Source organism: Carassius carassius, chromosome 2, assembly GCF_963082965.1.
Source record: "Carassius carassius chromosome 2, fCarCar2.1, whole genome shotgun sequence".
NCBI lineage: Eukaryota > Metazoa > Chordata > Actinopteri > Cypriniformes > Cyprinidae > Carassius > Carassius carassius.
Window position 1 is genome coordinate 26,076,925 of NC_081756.1, and position 23,134 is coordinate 26,100,058.

The 23,134-nt window shown below is 36.8% G+C and overlaps 1 protein-coding gene across 1 annotated transcript; it reads right to left on the reverse strand.

Moving 5' to 3' along the window:
* Nucleotides 1-12,266: 12,266 nt before the first annotated feature.
* LOC132107608 (ADP-ribosylation factor-like protein 5B) lies at nucleotides 12,267-22,390 on the reverse strand. Its single transcript, XM_059513711.1, has 6 exons — nucleotides 21,867-22,390; nucleotides 18,021-18,081; nucleotides 15,828-15,975; nucleotides 14,220-14,303; nucleotides 13,963-14,114; nucleotides 12,267-13,334 (listed from the first exon to the last, which is right to left on the reverse strand). The coding sequence occupies exons 1-6, from the start codon at nucleotides 21,910-21,912 to the stop codon at nucleotides 13,286-13,288; spliced, it is 540 nt and encodes a 179-aa protein (XP_059369694.1). The 5' UTR covers nucleotides 21,913-22,390; the 3' UTR covers nucleotides 12,267-13,285.
* Between the last annotated feature and the right edge of the window lie 744 nt (nucleotides 22,391-23,134).

Below are 23,134 nucleotides of genomic sequence, written 5' to 3' on the forward strand. Positions count from 1 at the left end.
ATTTGGTATATCCTCCCCCCGTCTTGACGTCAAGTCGGGGCTGAAATCAAAATCTCGTATTTGAGTGCGCGTGCATGCGCGCTGGTTTATAAACCCTGAGGTAAACAAACGCTTCACTTTTAAATATCGGCTTCCCGGCCAGTGTATAATCGTTAGGCAATCATAACATACATTGATTCTCGTGGAAAAGTGCAAATTGTGGGTCATGACTCCTTTAAGAAATCTCAGTTTTTTTTTGTCCTGTCATTACATCAAAACTTATTAACAAATGGTTTTATCTGCTTTTGTGGTTTACAGAAGAAAGAAAGGAACTCTCAGGCTGATGATACCAGTGGCGGCTGGTGAAAATTTTCTTAGGTGGGGCTGTGGCACACTGGCACAGCAAACAATTTCACCAAGTGCTGCAATATGATTTATTGCAATGCAGACACATTAAGAACATCTGGTCACATGTTTATTCGTTAAAGCATCTCTGATCAGTAAATTTAGAAGTCACAGTTACTTCCATGACTCTGAGGATAACCATGTACAGGAAATATCAATGTGGTGAAAAAACCTGGATGGTTTTTTGTTTTTGTTTTTAACTTATTTGTACAGGGATTTTGTTCTCCTCTCCATCTGATTGACAAACTTCTCAATTACTTTCTTATTGAAGTCAGGAATGTCTCTGACGAGTTTCTTCTCAATAGAAAGCATTGCCAAAACATTAAGGCGATCCTGGGTCATTGTATTTCTTAGGAAAGTCTTGATTCTCTTCAAAGTAGAAAAGCACCTCTCTGACTCTGCTGTTGTCATAGGCGTGGTGATTATGATGTTGAGAAGACTGACAGTCTCTGTGAAAGTACTTTGAAGATTGTTCTCAATGAAAAACTGACATAATGATCTCCAGCCTTGTGCTCGTCTCATTCTCACTTGACTTAACAAGACGATTACTGAAATGATCTCAGCAGGTCCTTTAATGACAGCAATGAAATGCAGTGGAAAGGTTTTTTTGGGATTAAGTTCATTTTCATGGCAAAGAAGGACTATGCAATTCATCTGATCACTCTTCATAACATTCTGGAGTATATGCAAATTGCTATTATAAAAACTTAAGCAGCAACTTTTCCAATTTCCAATATTTATGTAATTCTCAAAACTTTTGGCCACAACTGTAGACTGGTTAAGTTTACTGTTGGGCCGACTGCTAAATAGTGCTTAATATCGTAATACAGTGGCTATTTTATGTTACTGGACTGATATTAGTTCCTTTTATTTGTCACTAAAAGATGTTATATCCACTTACACACAGAAGCAAGATTATGGCATGTGTTGTGAATTTCTATTTTCTGATGGGCAAATACTATAATCACAAAATAATATTTACAAAGAGTCACTGCAAGAATGCTTCTATATACACACACACAATTATTTACAATATAACTATAATTTCACTATTTCATTTTCTTTAGAATTATAATCTATACGCCATATTTTGATGTTTTGTGTGTGTGTTACCTCTGTAGCTAGCCTCTGTTATTCTCCCGGTCCCAGTGTCCTCTGCATCCTCACAAAACCCCCTGCTCTCTGACAGTTGAGTTATCAAAGTTCCCTGAGTCTCTGATAATCTGAAAACATTTTAAAAGGTCATCCTTCTGTTTGTACACAGTGTTTACAGCGCGACTTTGAAAGTTTCAACGTGTTGTAGAGGCTCTGGATAGTCTGTGCGCAACCACTTGGTCAAGCACGGCGATTCGCTTATGTGACCTGGAGTCTTGGAAGAAGGCAGAAAATCCACCAAGGTCAGAAAAAAAAGTTCCAATTCTGGGTTTATGATGAGGTAGCCTATAGCTGACGCGCGTAACAGTGAACGTAGTGAGCAATGAACATTTTTGTACACATCTATTAGCTTTAGCTGCACTCCGCCGGTGCTTCCTCTCATTACAGTAGCCCCGTCATAAGTTTGGGCAATTACATTGTTTTTTTGGCCATTTGGTAGTATGGTACTTAGCCTGTCCAGAAGTGATGTAGCGATCGACTCGGCGTTTGCGTTCTGGAGGGTTAAGAACTTAAACGTTAAAAACGCTCTTGGGTAGGCTATTATCAGGCACGTGCACACATAGACATGAAAGGGGGCTTGAGCACCTGCCCTTTTTATTCCTGGAGAGAAAGTGCCCTTTTTTCTGGGATGCTTTTTTTATTTTTGAAAAATAATATATATTTCTGTTTGCACACAGCTTCCCTGTCAAACAAATATATTTATTGAAATATAGTATCTAAATATCAGGTCAGGAGTTCTGAAGCGCTCCCTCTCAGTCTCCCCCGATTGTTAAACCCGATTGTATTGCTTCCGCTAAAGAAAATAGTCCGCTCCGTCTCTACGGTTAGAATCCTGTGAGTCCATAGCAACGCTCTGTTTTTCATGGCAACGGTCTGTTATACTCTGCACAGCGGTCTGTTGGTTATAACAGACCGCATTCTACATTGGAATTCAACCAAGCCATGTAATAAAATAAGTTAATAAAATAAGCATATATCACCACCAGGTGATATGCTTTAGTTATTTTGTTTATCCTATTTACCTGCATTTCCCTGTCAATTAGATGCAAATGTGCGCATTTTAACTAGTTGACGCCTAATTTGCATACAGAACGTCCCCAGTTATTGACTTACATCAAGAGTCTTTCCCCCTGAAATTTAGAAATCTAAATTGGTGAATTTAGAAGAAATCTACAGATGCAAACAGATTGAGGATACACTCTAAAAAATGTAGTAAATCTGACTAACTGCATCTGGGACATTAATAAATAAAACTGAGTAGAAATAAGTTAACATTAAACTTTAAAAATAACAATATTTATAAATTAACTATTTAAGTAATTTAACTTTTTTATTTCCTCGAAACCTTTATAAAATAGTATTCCATACCACCACAAATACATACATGACATTGGCTTTTATTGAATTTTTACTCAATTATTTTGGTAAGTTTAATTTTAAAGTGTTATGTATTCTGATAACACCAAAATAATTAAAACGATGTAGTGCCTTGTGCAAAAATAAACAAATATTAGTAAAACACACCCCTCAGTTTGATGCAGTTATTTAGGTTATTCTAAATATGAAGAGTTCAGATGAAAAATCCTCTAAGTGCCATCTGAAATTTCCTTCAATAATGATCATTTTTATCAAGCTTGTATGTTTATGTTCACTTATTTCATTACTGGCAATGAAAATTACCTATTAATTGTCATTTAAGTTAAATTACTGAACTTAAATACGAGCTTGAAAAAAAAAGCTCATAAGAAAGTTTCAGATGGCACTTAGAGGCTTTTGCATCTGAACTCTTCATATATACTTGAAACTAGTAGCATAGAAAATTTTTTCAAAACATGCAGATTGTGGAATGGTTTCCTTTGCTGCTCTATAAACCTAGTGAATACTAAGGAGACCATGGTTTCTGTGAACTGATTATTTTGTAGACATCTTTTGAAAATGAAACAATTGCGTGAGTTTGAGGAAGATAAAATTAATTAACTTTTTAAATTATTTTTTTTAAAAGGAAGTCAGAGTTGTGTTAATATATATATATATACTTTTTTGTTAAAAAAAAAAAAAAAACTAATTATGAGAAGTGCCCTTTATTTCACTTGAGCCCCTGCCCCTCAAAATGTCTGTGCACGTCCCTGGCTATTATTATTAGAATCTATGTATGTAACGTAGTACGAGCACCAGCTGACAGCGGGTGGAGACGTCAGTCGTCTCGTCAGCTTTGAAGGGCGATAAAATCAGCCGCAGTTACTTCCTCCAGAATGTAATCCTTTAAAACTGATAGCCAGAGGCGGACAGAGTACACAGCTTCATTACTTGAGTAAAAGTACAGATACCCCTTGCTAAATTTTACTCAAGTACAAGTAAAAGTACTACAGTCAGATGTCTACTTAAGTAAAAGAACTGAAGTACTTGTTTTTAAAAGTACTTGAGTATCAAGAGTACAAGAGTACATTTTCTAAATACTGCATTACTACTGCCACAGTGCTTACATTTATGAACAGAAACGTCCTACATGGAGTTATGAAAAATGTTAATACCTTGGAGAATGTAACAGGAATTGAAAGTAAAATCAAGTCATTTTCATCTTTTTACCATGTTGCTTTATTTAACATTTCTCACGTGCACACAAGGCAATAGCACAATGGCAACGCTCTGACAAACCCCTGCTAGAGTTTTAATGGATTTTTTGAACCCACATTTTTTGAACCTGACTGTGTTAAACACACTGCATACTCAACAACATCAAAGGAAATGCTCAGCTTACATTAATGTGTAATATCAGAAAAGAAAATCCAGCTAACAATTGTGTGTACATGTGAGTTTCTCTGTTTTTATCAATCAAATCAATAAACCTAAACCAGCAAAGAAGGCAATATAGCAATGTTCTGACACACCTCTGAACCTGACCGTGTTATACATGCAGCATAGAAGAGAAAATAATAATGATTAAAGAAAATCAGCTAATCGGCTGTGTTTAGGTCAGCGTACAAAGAAGGAAAAATACAATTCAGCTTATTTGAGTGACAGTATTAAGCCCCTTCCTCTCACACTAACATTCAGGCAAAGGCAGGAGAAAATACTTTCAGCTGAATAACACCATTCACACACACACAATATATGTGTGACAACTGTGTGTGTGTGTGTGTGTGTGTGTGTGTGTGTATACTGTACTTCAATTCAATCAAATGTCATGAAGTCTTTGGCGGAAAGCTGAAGGTGATTGCTGATAGGCTGTCCCAATCAGTGGTGCCTGCACAATCCAATTACGTTTGAGAGGGAAATAACAAATTTAAGATTTTCCGAGATTTTCCTTTTTTCCTTTTTTTCCATCCACACGGAGACACGTTTTTTTAATCGGATATGCGGTTCGTCCACATGGAATCCGGCGTTTAATAAATTTAGATTAATAAATGTATCGTTGCATTCTTTTGTGTACCACGCGCAAATGCGCATGCGCATAGTCCATGTCTTCCTCTCCGTTTTAAGTCTATTTCTGTGGCAGAATCACAGCACCAAATGCTGGTCTGGCTTGTATACTACATCGTTTTGTGGTTTCATTCTTGAGACGAGGAAAAAAAAAGATCGGATTTGGGGTAAGCTCCGTCTCCGTGTGGACGGGGCCGAAGAAGTAACGGGTACTTACGGTTATGGATAGAAATGTAGCGGAGTAAAGAGTGCAATATTTGCCTCTCAAATGTACTTGAGTAAAGTCATGAGTACTCCCCAAAAATGATACTCAGTAAAGTACAGATCCCTCAAAATTGTACTTAAGTATTGTACTCAAGTAAATGTACTCCGTTACTGTCCGGCTCTGCTGATAGCATTGAGTCCAACAGTTCGTTTTGTACCGTCTTCGATGTGCCCTTAAAAAACGTTTTCTGTCTTAAAGGGTTAGTTCACCCAGATAGCAAAATTATGTAATTAATAACTTACCCTCATGTTGTTTCAAACCCGTAAGACCTCCATTTATCTTCGGAACACAGTTTAAGATATTTTAGATTTAGTCCGAGAGCTCTCAGTCCCTCCATTGAAGCTGTGTGTACGGTCTACTGTCCATGTCCAGAAAGGTAAGAAAAACATCATCAAAGTAGTCCATGTGACATCAGAGGGTCAGTTAGAATTTTTTGAAGCATCGAAAATACATTTTTGTCCAAAAATAGCAAAAACAACGACTTTATTCAGCATTGTCTTCTCTTCCGTGTCTGTTGTGTGAGAGAGTTCAAAACAAAGCAGTCTGGATATCCGTTTCGCGAACGAATCATTCAGTTCACCAAATCGAACTGAATCGTTTTAAACAGTTCGCGTCTCCAATACGCATTAATCCACAAATTACTTAAGCTGTTAACTTTTTTAATGTGGCTGACACTCCCTCTGAGTTCAAACAAACCAATATCCCTGAGTAATTCATTTACTCAAACAGTACACTGACTGAACTGCTGTGAAGAGAGAACTGAAGATGAACACAGAGCCGAGCCAGATAACGAACGAAAGATTGATTCGTTCACTAGTCAAGAACCGGTTGCATCGGTTTTCAATAAACCGGTTGAAGAAAACTGGTTCACTGGTTCTTTTGCGCTCGACGTAATGGCGTCTTTGGCGATGATTGCCCTTGATTCAAGCCTTCAGTTTACCCGCGCTCATAACACTAGCACAGAATCAGTTCAGAATCAATCACCAAAAGAATCAGTTCGGTTCAGATGCTCTGTGTGTCGGTCTGCTTCATGCTGAATCACACATGCGCAGTATCATCAGCTCCTCGGTTCTTCTTATCTGGCTCGGCTCGGTGTTCATCTTCAGTTCTCTCTTTACAGCAGTTCAGTCAGTGTACTGTTTGAGTAAATTAATTACTCAGGGATATTGGTTTGTTTGAACTCAGAGGGAGTGTCAGTCAGTTAATGCGTATTAGAGATGTGAACCGTTTAAAACTATTCAGTTCGATTTGGTGAACTGAATGATTCGTTCGTGAACCAGATATCCAGACTGCTTTGTTTTGAACTCTCTCACACAACAGACACGGAAGAGAAGACAATGCTGAATAAAGTCGTCGTTTTTTCGTGCTATTTTTGCAACAAAATGTATTTTCGATGCTTCAAAAAATTCTAACTGACCCTCTGATGTCACATGGACTACTTTGATGATGTTTTTCTTACCTTTCTGGACATGGACAGTAGACCGTACACACAGCTTCAATGGAGGGACTGAGAGCTCTCGGACTAAATCTTAAATATCTTAAACTGTGTTCCTAAGATGAACGGAGGTCTTATGGGTTTGGAATGACACAAGGGTGAGTCATTAATGACATAATTTTAATATTTGGGTGAACTAACCCTTTAACCCATCCAAGTGCACACACACAGCAGTGAGAAGTGAACACACACCCGGAGCAGTGGGCAGCTATAGATCCAGCGACCGGGGAGCAACTGAGGGTTCAGTGCCTTGCTCAAGGGCACTTCAGCCATGGGTAGTGAGGGAGGAAGAGAGCACTGTTCATTCACTCCCTCCCACCTACAACTCTTGCCAGCACCAAGACTCGAACCAGCTACCTTCGGGTAACTAGTCTGGCTCTCTAACCATTAGGCCACAGCTGCCCAAAAAAATTTGACTGTCATGCGCATGTCATCAGTAAAGCCGGTTCTGTGATTAGTAGTAAATCTCCATCACCTGCTTTCAGAGGGAGCGGCATTCACTACACAGAGCCGCAGTTCACTGACAATTAGGCAATATCAACCCACACCGTGAACACACAAACACCCCCTGGGCAGCCAACCAGACAGAAAAGCAAACTCTTGACTAACATGTGCTGCTGATGTTAAGAGTGACAGAAATGTGTGTTTTATTACACAACGTACCTTTGTGCGAACAACCGTTTTCTGCTCGTTGACGCGGAAGATCTGAAGGTCCTGCACCTATTAATTTGTAAATTGCAGGTGGGCCTCAATAGATTTTTAACTTGCACAGATGTGTACGCACTGACACTACAAACTAGGTAAGAAAACACATCGGGAAGGTTACTAGCGACTTCTCCTGTGGTTGGAGATGTTATTAACATCATAAACTAAAGGCAATCTTTACGTGACTTGCTTTTCAAATGTTTTATAATTGATCATCAGAGTCTAATATGATCCAGTTGCCCATCATTGCAGTAGACTGTTGACATTGACAAATATGAGGCAGGACGGGGCAACAACTCGTTGCATGACGTAGTCTATAAAATGCAGTTATATCTCCTTAAAATGTAAGATATATGGGCAAAAATACCTGTATAAGTTTTTGTCTCATTTATGTCATTCAATAAGCGATATCACACGAGTGCCGTTTTAGTCCACCATGTAAATGTGTTTTTAAACAATAGTTGAGTAAATAAGAAATGAAGAAATGTGTGGTGGCAAGTCTAGTCTGTTTACAACAGTTGACGTTAACTTTCAATACCAATAAATCATAAAATGTTTGTAGTCTGTAGGATAAACAATTTGTGCACTGTTAATAGTTACTTAAAAAAATTAAGTTTTAGAGATTGCATTTGTAACAAAATAAGGATGTTCCCGCCATACCTTAGAGAGGCATCATGGAATGTAATTGCAGCAATATAACATTAACACAATTAAGTGGTTATATTGTGAATTTGGATTTTAACTGTACAATTGTATTAAGTTGATTTAAAAAATACATTTTGTAATTTAAGAGAAAAGTTGTGTTCCTCACATTCATGTCTGTGGTGTAACAACAATGGATGTCACTCTTTTAAAGAAAAGGGGGGTTCTATTTGGACTACTTCCTGTGTGTAAAGGTCACTGCAGGTGCTGGTTGATCTGAGTGGTGCATGTTCTGGGAGTACATTCTTATTAAAGTTAGCTAAATGTCTAACAATTTCATGTCACACTTTATTAATGTCTGTGGTGTTATGTTGATAACTTGCAGATCTGACATATTTTAATCAAAATTTTGACAAATACATAGGCTACTTATTAATATTTCCAAAATGTCCCCTGATCGTGATATCCTCATGATGGCAGCCTCCATTTGAGAAAAGTCTGGATTTAGGCTGATTTGTCCATAGTGTTACTGTCTTTCCTGGTAACACAACAGAGCCTATAAAGTCTGTGGTCTTGTATTACGTCTGTTGTGTTACTTCAAAATGGCATAGACATTAATAAAAAAAAAGTTAATAATGTTATATTTTAGATTGGCTACAATAATTATCTGTTTTTGCTCAGTTTTGCAAAGGAAAATATTACCTATCAATCCACAGCAGAACTGTAAAGACATTTATCGCCACCTACTGGTAGTTTCTGTTTCTTATTTAGAGTAACATTTCATTAAAAATAAATAAAAACAAAATAAAGTGATAGTTCAGCAAAATAATAATAATTATTCTGTCATTTACTCACCCTAATGCCATGGAACATAAAATAATGTAATGAATGTTGGTAACTAGAATTACTGAAAAATAATTGTATGAACAATATGTTATTGCAATAATGGCTTTAAATTGTCTTTTGGGGGGTATTTTTACAGCCAAATTTTGTCTGTAGATCAAATAAGAGAAATAAGAGTTATTTGATTAATTAATCACCACATCATGTAATTAATTAGGTCAGATGAAAAATTTGAATCAACTGACAGCTCTCTTCATACAATCATTTGTTGATGTCTGTATGGATGTTTCTGGATGTTGTAAATGTACAGTAAAATAGTATCTCTGTTTCTTTAGACTAGACTTGACCTGAGCTTTTGTCATCTTTTCTCCCCCAGACAAGTTTAAACCAGCCGTTTAATCTTTAACAAGGTTGCACACACACTGTCAAGATTAATTGCCTATATGTTTGAAGATTTTAATGTGTTTGCACAACAGGGTACACGGTAAGATTAATCTTTTATCATGTGTTGCTTCTAGGTAATGCTGAAGTTTTGTTTTTTTATAATTCAGAAAATTAGGCAAATAGGAAATGTACGACACCAGATGTTGAACATAAATGCAGCCAGCACTTAAGTTAAATGAAAGAATTGGCCATCAGTCATGACTTTAAGGTTTAATATAACAACAAGCTCATCTAAATTCTCTATATTTGGTTGACCTCTGCTACACAAACACTTTAAATGATCAAAAATGTTTGAGGCAGTTGAGAAGCAACATAACTAGGTTTAGCAATAGATAAAATGTAGGAGCTCTATCTGTCTTTCTGTGTAGGAGCTTAAAATGTCTTTGTGTACAAGGCTGAGAAATTGCAGTCACAGAATAGGTTCCTGTACCCAAAATAGCACTGACAACAGACAGACAGACGTGATATAGCCCCAGTGATGAATTAGTGATATGGACTATCACGATGGCTTTGGCTCTAATTGCTTTAGCCAGAATTACATATTCTTCAGGAAATAAAATTTAGCCATGGATCATCTTTTTGTAATAACCTAAAAGAGATTCATCATTATCATTGATGTGGCTAAAACTATGCAGACGAAGAAATGAAAAGGACCTAAAGTCACAGAACAGTATTGACAGATATCAGGGGGAAATATTTTGTCAGTTCAGTCAAGAACTATATGCAGCACCACCTTTACATCTCTACAGTTTTATCTAGGTACTTTAGGACAAAATATTCCCATCCTATTAAAAGAGACAATAAAATGATATTCCTGGCATTAAAACAGACTAGTCCCATCTTGACATACACCAATAGGGTTCAAATGAAGTGGTGCACTTTGTATTTGATCCAGTCGTTTCATCTTCAGATTCCCTTGTGCTTCACCTCCATTCCTTTTGTCTCTGACTTGCTTTCTCTTTGTTGGCAGAAATATTCTGTGTAACAGAGAGCTACACCTATAGGCCACAGAACAGACTGCAGACTTGTTTTAACAGTGAGCTTACCATGGATAGCGGTCAATATGACCTGTGCTGTTGATGACAGACGACCGAGGTTCATAAGTGATTTCTCAACCTTATCTGTAGATCCGAATTTTAATATCCTGACACTGAATCAGTATGACAAATAGATTTCCACTGGATCTTAAATGTAAGCAGTTAAATCAGAAGGCTAAGTGTGCATCATATAATTCAAAGTCTGGAACTGTAAAGATTACTCGTAGTCTGATGAAAGCACTGCACCGTATATCAGTGTTACTGGAATACTTGATAGATAGATAGATAGATAGATAGATAGATAGATCATTAAACCAAGTGACAGGCTATGATTGTCTTGACAGATTGATTAGTATTCAACCCCAGCTAAAGCATTTTTCCAGAGAGCAAGCACGAAATACAAAGAGAAACATGCTACGCTAATGAAAGGCAAAATGGATGTCAGAAAATGTAATCACATCTATGCTTATTCTGACTTAATTTAATTACAGAATTGTCTGACTATACAGAAGATTTGTACTCTGTGAAGCTTTCTACAAGTTGATATGTAGCCACAAATCAAAATCGTACTTGTTTTACATGAAACTAGTAGGTCAGCAAATGGAGAACTCCAGAAGTTTTGAAGATTCTGGGGACTGAATTAAAAATAACATAAGACATAACAGCTTTTGGACCGGAGTCCAATCTGGGTCATGTACAAATCTCAGACCAGTATTACTTTTTTTACACTCCTATAAATAAAAAGCAAAACCCCCAAAATAAAATGGTAACTCATTGATTTATTCATGTGCCCCCTTTATCCAGCAAGATTGTGTTTTGTGTGTTTCTTGCCTCAACATATGGACAATTTACATCAGAATCTATTCCTTTCACAGATTCCTGTGCATCAGCTTATATATATAATATATATATATATATATATATATATATATATATATATATATATAGAGAGAGAGAGAGAGAGAGAGAGAGAGAGAGAGAGAGAGAGAGAGATTCATTCAAACAAAGTGCAAGCATAGACAGTTTTCAAATGGATACACAAGATTTAATCCAATGCTGTGGAGCCTGGGGTTTATCATCTGATAATCTGAACATTCAAAAATACTAAAAATGGCTTCATGGAACCTACCTTAGTCTTGCACATAATCAAAACCTTGCTAAACTCACTTGAGAATTATTCTTATAGATCTTGATCTAAAACAGCCGCTTAAACAAAAGCAAAACAAAAACACTGAAACCTGCATGACCAAATAATGCAACAATAACACAATTCAGATTTTACAATAGAAGTTTTTATTATAAAACTATAAAAATTAGTAAAGTTGTTACAGATTTCACCTGCTCCTTTAGAAATGGCACATCTGAGAGACAACCAAATGGTTTGACCATGATCTTCAGCAATGAAACTGAATATTAGACTCCTCTGAACCACTGGCATAACATGTCACTCCCATTCTGATAGGTAAACCAGATTTCGGTATTTTTTATCCAAAGGACCACTGTTCAACATGGTATGATAGAATATAAACTCATATCAGGTTTGTAAAGATGCATATTAACACAGACTAAAAACACACTGCTTTAGACTGCGATTGGGTAAAGAATAGATTTGACAGAAATCTGACCAAAGCCAAAGTCTTCAAGACCTCAAAGAGCCATTGCAATAAAACCCTTGCAAAACAGAGTGAGACTGGTCTATAGGATGGATCTGCCTAATTCAGCAGCCAATAGGAGTTATGCAACTAGATTTCAATGTTGGGAGGGAAATAGCAGTGAGAGCACCAATTTGTAGTCACTGCATTCAAGTCTTGAAAGAGTTTCACTTAACTGAGCACAGGGCACAGAGAAATGAAAAAAAAAAAATCTGTGAAGAGATCTAGTTTAATCTAGAACCAATGAGCATATTGGCAAAATCACCACGCAAACAAATAAGAACTTGTGCTCATGTGTTCATTTTGTTTCTTATTACCTGAAAAAAGGAAGATGAACAAATCGGAATAAAATGGAAATCACTTATATATCAACAGACACAGCTATTATGGCTGGTTGACCTGTGAAGATTATATGAAGAGAATATTTGCACCAAGAGGATTGAGATGAAAAGATGATAATAAAAAAAAAATCATAATACTGTGTTACTTTTGAACATTATTATTTCCTCATAAAAACCAAAGGACCTTTATGCTATAACCACACTCCAGCAAGGAGAATGGTTACTTAATACACTTGTAACAGACACTACAATAAATCCAGCCAACTGCTGCATTTTTAAAGTGTGCCATTTCCCCTCCCAACCCCCTTCTTTAAATTGCATCTTACATCAGTGACATTCAAGCTGTAATGGCCATGTCTAAAATGGTAACAGCATCCTCTACTGTAACTAAAGATTGAGGTAATGTGTACGAAGTGATATGCTCAAGTGTTTTCATGATATGTGGTGGTGTTGCTGGGTACCATTGGCACTTTAAACATTTGATATCCAAAAAGTTTAACCAAACAATGACAACAATTGACCCAAAGATTCCCCATTTGAAAAAGTAACATTTTGACCATACAAATAATTTCTTCCCAGTAGATTTAAAGTAAAACACACGATTATCTTAATATATTTATCTGGAGAACTTCTGTTCCACTGTCAGAGTGTTAAAAACACAGACCCTCCTCACAAACACGCAGCACTGTAGAGCCTCTCTTTAAGATGAAATACTTCATGTAACTGTAATTCATGTAACTGATAAATCCCAGCTGAGGTAGGTGTCCAGAGAGTTTAGCTGCAGAGCAGCAATTCTGTTTAAGAGATTAAAAATAAAACATGAGCAGCCAATGGGATGAGCCGGCAATGCCACCAGAGGAGGTGGAAATGGCTGTCAATCAGTCCAACAAGAAGATCAGAGGCTATCTGAGCCTGGCACTTGAGGCCATCCACTCTAAACCTTGACACAGCCTGAAACCACACACACAAACATACTCAGTAGGGAGGCACCAATACTACAATCCTAGCCAGTATGATGAAATATTTACAAATGTGATAAACTCTTTACACATCATGGTCAATATTAATATCTACACCAGTGCATATGAAATGAAAACTTTGAACTCTTTCATTCTGACTCATGGTTTATATGACTTAAAGCTACAAAGAAAGTTTACTTTACTCAGAAAATCCCCATGCATTTTTGAGTTGATTGTAATGCAAACATCAAAATATATAATGCACTATGGTGAGGTCATCACATTGCATTGTGCAATGAACCATGTGAAAATAAGTATTTATTAATTGCTAATATGCCCAGTAAACCAATTATTGTGAAAAAGAATAAAGTTGTTTTACTGTAACTAGTGTTCATTTCAGCTGGAAACTGCAATGGGCTATGTGTATAGGTACATTTTTACATACAGGTACATGCAGAGTTTAGCAAAAATGTAGGAAGGGGCACATTTTTCCAATGAGCCTGGGATGATTGTTCTATTGGGTTGACTGTATGTTTTGCCATCATCAGTCTGTTGTGACTACAGCCTACAGTACCAACAGTCTAGGACAGTAATCCCGGTGTCTATACTGCAGGTCTTACCCTTCTCCAGTGAGCGCACAGCAGGACTGGATGTGCCAGGGATGATCCTTGATGGAGCTGAGGGTCAGGTATTTGGAAATCTCTGCTGCAGACATACAGCCCTTCATGTCCTGCTTATTAGCAAAGATCAACACTGCAGCTTTGCGCAGATCCTGAGAGAATGAAGATAGAAAACAACTGAAAAACACTCAAAATTTTGCTTTTTTGAATTGGGATTAATATTCATGCTCAGTGTGCTGTAAATGGTAAAACATTACCTCATGTGCTAGCATCCTGTAGAGCTCTTCTTTAGAAATGGCTAGTCTCTCTCTGTCAGTACTGTCCACTACCAGTATGATGAACTACAAGAGAAAATTCACAGCTTTATTATCAGATGTCAGGCAGCATACTATTCCACTTGCATTCAGGGGTGGTTTCTAAGTTTAGCAAGGCCACAGAGTTGTTTGTTGCTCAGTGTGCATGTCCTTGGCAGAAATAATGTATCTATGGTCTCAAGAGCGAGTGTTCTTGAATAGAGCTTGACAGCTGGGCTACACCACAAATCACATACGCACACTTTCTGAATGCTAGACAGGGGTCTCGCCATTAAAAAACTCTTTGTGTAACCCTGAACTCTGAATCAGACACCAGCTGCTAAGGTCTGTTACTCAATAACTGCTGTTCAAACTGTTGTTCACAGCAGACTGAACACACAGCTGTTACTCAGAAACCATCTCAACATACTACCTTAAAAATGTGTTGTTAGGTACTGGTACTAATATCAGTTTAAATAACTGTCTGAAGGAGGACAAAAACTGGTTTATTTTGATAGTGAAAACATTATGAAGTGGAAAAGCTTCAACAAAAGTTTCTTTGTTTTAAGATTGCAAAAACTCTAGGACCTCTCCAACAAGAAAAAGTCTGTCCACTTAAATAGGGACTTGTCAGTAAGATTTATTGAAATAAATTAATACTAATTAATCAAGGACGAATTAAAATCATAAGCCAGAAAAGACACTTATAAATGTTACAAAAAGATTCCATTTCAAATAAATGCTGTTCTTTTGAACTTTCTATTCATCAAAGAATCCTGAAAAAAAAAATGTTTTACCATGGATTCCACAAAATGATTCAGCAACTGTTTTCAACATTGAGAATAATAATAATACAAATATAATGAATGATAATGTTCCTTGATCAACATATTAGAATGATTTCTGAAGGATCATGTGACACTGAAGGCTAGAGTAATGACTGATGAAAATTCAGCTTTGCAATCACAGGAGTAAATCATATTTCAAAATATTTTCAATCATATTCTCAAAGGTTATTCTAAATGTTGCCACAAAATGATCGGTTTTACAGTTTTGGGGGGAAAAAATTAAACTCTTTTGAATGGCAGCATACAAACCAAATCATTTTCTCTTCTATTTTTATCTGTAGAGTGGAATTCAAATAATGTATACTGTAAAGAGTGCTATACAAATAAAAAAAACTATGCTGTCAGGCTCATTTGGGAGATGAAGATTCAACTCAACCGTCATGTTCCCAATTCCAACCCATTATATTTTTGCCAAGGATTGCCTGTCCACTCTGAGGTCTCTGTAAACACAAAACAGGCCTGCAGCTAATCACAGAAAATCCATCCTTCCAAACAGTGCCGGTCATATTTACAATGTACAGGCTGTATGTGATTGGTGTCTGTTCACAGAAAATCACTGCTAAAAACTTTATACACTTCTATTTCTCTTATCAAGCTTTTTTCAATTAATGTAATCCTATTTTTTCTAAAGGTCCCCTCTACATGAATTGAGAAGTGTGTGAAGGTTTCTGTTAATACAATCATCCCCTTCATCCTCCAGCAGTGCAGTGTGTAAGTGCATTACCTCAGTGTTGGAGTAGTATGTGTTCCAAGAGGAGCGGAGACTCTCCTGACCACCAATATCCCACATCAGAAAGTGGCTTTTCTTCACCACTATTTCCTCCACATTGCTGCCGATTGTAGGAGACGTGTGCACCACCTCATTCATTAAACTGCACAACAAAACAGATTCAGATGAAACACACTACACTGATTCAGTTTATATTTCACATGAATTACCACACTGAGACTGTGTGAGAGTGTCTAGAGTGTGCTAGAGTGTCTCTAGCTATTGTTTTACTTTGCTGTATATATACACCATACATGATATTACATAATGAATACATTTTAATGTTTAGTTTGTATTGTATGTTCAGACAATTGCCTTATGTCCTTAATCCAGGGTCCGTACACATTTTTACCAATAAATTTAGACTACCAACTGACTTCTTCATGACTTTTGAGATGATATTCATGACCTAATGTTCCATTATTTTACAATAAGAATATAAATCTGTTCAAATTAGCATATGTTAACTAGAATTAATGACTATTATCGCTATTGTTTGCTTTCTTGTTTTAAAATTAATAGCTACAAGCTGCAACTGTGCCAGACGCTCAGAGTATTTAAAGGGGTCATATGATGCTTTTTAAAAGATCACTATTTTGTGTATTTGGCGTAACAGAAAATGTTGACATGATTTAATGTTTTAAAAAAACCACATTATTTTTCAAATACTGTACATTATTGTAGGTCCTCTATGCCCCGCCTCTTTCAAACATATCGTTTTCTACAAAGTCCCTCCTTCAGACAAGCAAAATCTGCTCTGATTGGCCAAATGACCCAGTGCATTGTGATTGGCTGAACACTGCAAACACTCGTCAGAAATGTGACGCCCCTTTCCATAATCACAAGCGTCATCTTTCAAAATAAATGTAAAGACAGTTAATAATGTCCTTAGTTTTACCATAAAAGGGGAACAGAGTGGTGTGACAGACAATGGTGAAGCTTGTTTGCTTTTGCAGTACACAAGCCACGGACTGTTAAGACAGCTGACTCCACTGTGTGGAAATAAAGTGCTTTTGTTTTCGCCTAGATACACGCAGCATCTCTCTGACATGACTGCTTCAACACTAACTGCGGTTACTGAAACCATGTCTTCTTTCTTTACGAAATTATGCAAATATTTCCACACAGTGAAGTGGACATGTGGGGCGTGTTTGAACGAGATGTTTTAGGAAGTGTGGCAGAGTCTTAACTTTGATAAAGAATATCTCTTTGGATTTGAGACTTTACAGATCTTCTTTATTCACCAAGAGCTTGTAACACTCCAAAGAGAAAGGAAAATCTCATGAAATCTCATCATATGACCCCTTTAATAATCACTCCGCTCCAGCTGTGCTCCGGGTTCACAATTTCCCACTACCACTGCGCCTTCGCTCCTTGGCTGAAGTATTTCAGTATATTTGAAATGTTATGTTCATAACGTAGCCTATATATATATATATATATATAAAAAAAAAAATCTTTTTTTTTTTTAAATAACAGGAGAGTTTCCAAGTGGCACAGGCTATTGTGTGCAAACCTTTTTTCCTATCACGTGCCAAACTAATAACATGGTTATCAGCATTAAAGGTATAATTGCTGCTTTCTGCTAAGCAAATTTAGTTTGAAAATAACAGTACAGTTTCGTCACTTATTTTATCTAAAGATCGATGCATTTCTTACAGATTTCTGTTCATTCAAAATCAGATACAGATGAAGTAGCACTGTAAGATTACATTTGTTTGAATGCATTATTGCGCAAGCGATTGCATGTGAATGTGCTGTACCGGTTTAAATCTGGCTTTAACCCGAAAATATTCAGTAAAAAGAACAGACAAACTCCTTGAGAACTAGCCTGTAACTTCCCGCTCGTCTATTGTGCCGTCATTATAACCTCCTGATTTGAGAGATCCATCTGTATCAAGCTTTAGCTAAATATGTTTAACATGTGAATTCTAGCTAAATATGCCGTTACATTACGGGCTGTTGGCATGAATTGTACTCATGATGGAGTGGTGGTGGAGCACTCTGTTTGTCAAAGTTTGCAGCTTAAGATGTTGTGGAGTTCATTCACATTATTTCTAGATTAATGTGTAGAGTGATCAGATACATTTTACATAATTGCTTAAAGCTTTGCATGACTGTAAAGAAAACAAAATACACGTTACTCACAACTGATAAAGTATAGTGGTTTTCCCAGCGTTGTCCAGACCCACAATTATCACCTTGTGTTCTACATAACAGAAATAAAAATACATAACTGATTATGAGAATGGTCAAAAACAAACAACAAATGAAAAGCAATCAATCCTTCTCAGTTAACAAGGATATGTATGCCAATAAAATGTAAAAAATAATGGAATCAATTATGTACATGAAATACAAAGAGAAAACTTTAAGCCTCAGATAAAATGTTAACATTGGTTCGTCACATTAGCTGTGCTCTTTTCTTTCATTTATAGCTAGTTTGTTTCTGTTGGCCTCTCATTTCTATTAACTGGAAGATAATTGGTCCAACAATCCCACAGAAAAAGCACAGCTCTGCCACGTGAGCTGCACGCTTGCATAACAGAGGAAGATGTGATTAGATAAACTAGTAGAGATCCATCATTTGTCAGAGCAATGAGACGAAAATCTGACAGCATATGTGTGTGTGTTTGTATGTGAGAAAGAATGGATTTTTTTTTCACCTTTTCACTTCAATGTGAACTACAGGAAGCAGGACTGGATAACTCATGTTATCTCTAACAGCTCGACAAAGACTAATAATATTTCACCGCTATTACTTCCTCAATGACTGACCCCATTTGACTTTTTTAAGCCTCCAGGAAAAATGTTACAGGACAAAGTGAAGCCATAAAGAGACATGGTTTCTCAAGTCTACAGTTAACGCCACCCACAGATTTGGTGGAACTCAGAACAAACCCAATGACAAATTTAACCTGCCTCTAATTTAAAACTACACAAGCTACTCCTTAAAGCTTCAGTCAAAGGAAAAAAGCTATGAACTTTGACTAATTATTTACAGGACCAATAGTTAAAGCTACAGTTAACTTATTTAAAAAGTTCTTAAACTATTTACAATATTTACAATACACTGCAAGAATTCCTTTTTTTGTGTATGACTGCAGGAATGTTTATTAGAGAGTAACACTAATGAAATGATGGTCCTCTTCAAGACACTAATCCAAGGAATTAGGAACAAGAATGAGATTACAAATCCAACATCTAGAAAAGAAGGCCAAAGAGTTATCCTACTTTCTCCTGCTTTTGGACCTACTTGGCATCTAGCCCAGAGGACTGGCTAGCTCATTTGTAATAAATGAATCTAGAAGGCAATATCAAAAATGTCCATTCCAGTGTTAAAGCAACATCTGTCTGACATTACAACAATCTAGATCTGGTTAGGAATGTAATTGGACAAAACTGCTAAAATTAACAAAACAAAAATAACCAGAAAATACCATTCTGCTGTTTGCACACTTTGTCAATGTTCATCTTCTCAAATAAAGAAAAATATGCATTCAGGTTCAAATGCAGTTAGAAGAGTAACTTTCAGACACAATCACAATCCATCATTGTGTCCTGAAGGCTGGATCTCTCTGGGCAGGCTGAATGGACTGCTGAAACTGGCAAACAATGGAGAGGAAAACGTGTTTGCCAGGTGGTCGTGGCATCTGTTACTCTACACAAAAGCATTTTCAATTCAAAAAATCTGATTCTTTTATTGTCATTGCACAAGTTAAAGCTGATATCTGAGCCCTACATCATGATAGTCATATCTGTCACAGCAGCAGTGAAAACAAACATTCGTCAGAGAACAAAACCTATGAGAACAAATCAGATCTGAACAAATTAAACCAGAGCACGTGTAAGAGCTAGGAGACTGGAGAATAGTCTGAGTTTTATCTCGGGATCAAGGGATTACTTTAGATCAAGCCCATCAAGACCAAAACCATCGTTTTTTCAAACACTGGTCAATTTTCAGATTTTGGGCTATTTTGCTTCCATAGCAAACAAGTGGAAAGAAAACACACAATCTATATTTTGCAGGTTTTTGAAGATGGTTTTATAATTTACATGTTTCTTTTCTAGCCATTGACAGTTTTTTCCTGATTTATGGAGTGATAAAAAGGGATATATAATGCCCTTAAAGCTGCAGTCGGTAACTTTTGACGCTCTAGCGGTTAATAAACAGAACTGCTAGTGTCTTGCGGAAGAACATTGTATCCGGAGCTACTTCTCTCTGTTTATGTCTCTGTTTATGTCTATGAAGAATCACAAAGGTACTGGGTTACTCCGCTGCGGTTACCCCGAAGCAATCTAAAATAGTCCGAATATAAACACTTATTATAGGTGTACCCTAGTGAATCAGGACTGGCTAAAAACACGGTTTGGAAAATGGACTCGTATATTTAAAAAAAAACTGAGACAGTATTTTTGATATGATTAATCCATCTTTAGGAACAGTAGGTTTTACATTTTAAGGTTTGGAGACTGTCATATTTTCTGCTTTAATTCATGTAGCATGAAAAGCAGCACAAAGCAATGTACTGGATTTGTTCCCTCTTAATTTTGTTTATTGCACTGGAGAAATAATATATATATATATTTTTTTTTTTTTTTTTTACTGTACTCTAGTTAAGTGTGCATGATGGTGTTGAAAAATGGAGCTGACAAACAAGCAGCAGCTGCCAATGAACAGGAGAGATCCAATATGAGCTTTCAAAATACTGCAAATTCAGAAATTACTGCAGCATCAACGAAACATTAATAGTGAACCAATACATACAGAAGAAAAACAAATGAATATACAATCTTGACACTTTGAAAAATATATAGTAAAGAGGTCAGTGGTATAAGAGGAATGACAAATAGTTGTTTTAAGTGCGCACACAACAAACGTTAACAGAATTAAAAAAATAATGGACTTCTGACAAGCCCCCTGAAATAGTCAGGCCTAACCTAAAGATTCATTTTGTGACAAGTTTTGTTTTTGGCTAGAAAAAGATTCATGGTGTACTCGCTTATTATATACATTTTGTAAATTTTAAACAAAAAAAAAGTTACGGACCGCAGCTCTGATTGGTTGTTTCTTACTGGGAGTGGTGTATTTCTGCAAATGGCAATAGGACCACTGGGAGGAGCTTGATTTTTTCACAGATTATCTGTCTCATATTGTACTGTCAGGACATAATGACAGGTTTAACAAATATGTAAAAAATACATTTTTTACAAAGTTACCTACTGCAGCTTTAAATGTATATTTCATTAGATTTTTATTTTATTTTAGAAAACATGTAATACAAACAACTGTCTTAATGTACTGTGATGAATGGTTTAGTGGTGTCTATTACTTTTTTTGTCTTCTTTTACACTATTCACCTGTGGTGTCTTGCCTTAAAACCTAGTTAGCTGCTAAACATAATATTTTGGGCATCATAGGAATGATTATAAATGATTTCAACATGGTACCAAGGTAATACCACGTTTCTGGCAAGGAACCATAATAGTAGTACTACTGTGAGATATCACTTAAATACAATATGAATGTGTATAATAATCATTTAGTTCCATGGTAACGACACCTGATAGCATCACAGCTGTAATTTTGGAGGAAAAAAATCTTACCTTGGTTACTTCCTACAGTTTTCATAAAGCACTTAATTTAACAAGTGGACGATACTCAGTTTGCAGATCATTTAAAATACATTTATAATACCCTATTACCACGAACATCTGATGTGTTTGAGCTAACGTTACCGGGAGAAGGTAACGGACTAGCTAAGCGACTAACAAACTGTTACAATTAACGTTACGAGGTGAAAACACGATACGCTCTGGTTTAAAATATAGCAAGAATAAAAAGACAAAGACTGTGGTTTTCACAGGTGAAGAAGCAGCGGGTTTAAACGAGCTCACTAGCATCAACATTAGCTCAGTTCCGCTGGATATCAGCCCGAGGCGGACAACAGTCAAAGACACTGACTGAAAAACAGCCAGAACACAAGCTCTTACCTTGATTACAGAAGAAACTCCATAGTTTGGCGAAAATTAGACCCATTTCTCCTGGTGGATGAGAGACCGTGTCCGGTGAGGCTGAGTTTACGTTAGCGGAGAGGCCTACAGCAGCTGTCCGTGAAGCCGTTATTTCTTCATAAACCCCATACGGCTACGGTAACTGAGCACATGCCTCCGTCTGTCCGTGTGTCCGTGTGTGTGTGTGTGTGTGTGTGTGTGTCCACGTTGTGTTCACACACAGGTAAACAGCTGCCGAGCACCTCTGCTTTTGTTGTGTGGTCAGATCAAGTGTGCGACAAATGCATATCTCTCTCCAAACACAAGTCTCTCTACTTCCCAGATCGCTCTGACCTCATCCACATTTTCATCAGGGACACACACACAAAACACACATCAGCTCCCTTTGTCTGGCTACACTCGTGTAAAAGCTCGGGAAGAGCTCAAGAGAGTAAACTCCAGGCACACAGAGCTCGCAGCGTCGCGCATGTTCTGTGCTGCTCCTGGATAAACAACAAGAGCTCTCTCTCTCTCTCTCTCTCTCTCTCTCTCTCTCACACACACACACACACACACACACATCAGTGTCAGGTTACACGTGTGAGGATCATGACATATCCAACCCACAGGTGTCACATCCATACAATGGGTTACAAACTTTATATATATATAGAGAGAGAGAGAGAGGGAGGGAGAGAGAGAGAAATCTTGAAATTCAGTGTTGAACTCTGAATCTATTATTGAATACCAGAAAACTTTGAAAACACACATAATAACTATAATTTTCTATTCAAATTGACATGGACATAAACTAAACCAAGTCAGATTAAAGGGTCCAGAAATCACACATGAATGACAATATGGTAGAGACCACTGAATGGGGGGGAGCTGGTTACACATCATTTGAACCACAGCTTCCTTCCAGCCAGCAGAGCTCATTTGCAAACAGCTCATCATTTCTGAGATAAAGAGAAACGGAGCCTAGTGAGTACTGTCTGCTAAGAAGGTAGCAAGAAACTAGATAATCTAACTAATCAAAACATCTCAAAATGTGATATATTATTAAACTCTAATAAATAAATAAAATAAAAATCTTTTGACTGAAGATTTTTCCTCAGCTAAACCCCATTCCACAGCCATACCTGTCACACACACAGTTTAAGAGCAGTTTTTTTTCTTATTGTAATTAGGAGCGCTTGTCCTCCTAATTAAAAAAAAAACATTTAGGAGCAACATCTGATCAATAATAAAAAAATACAACCCGAATT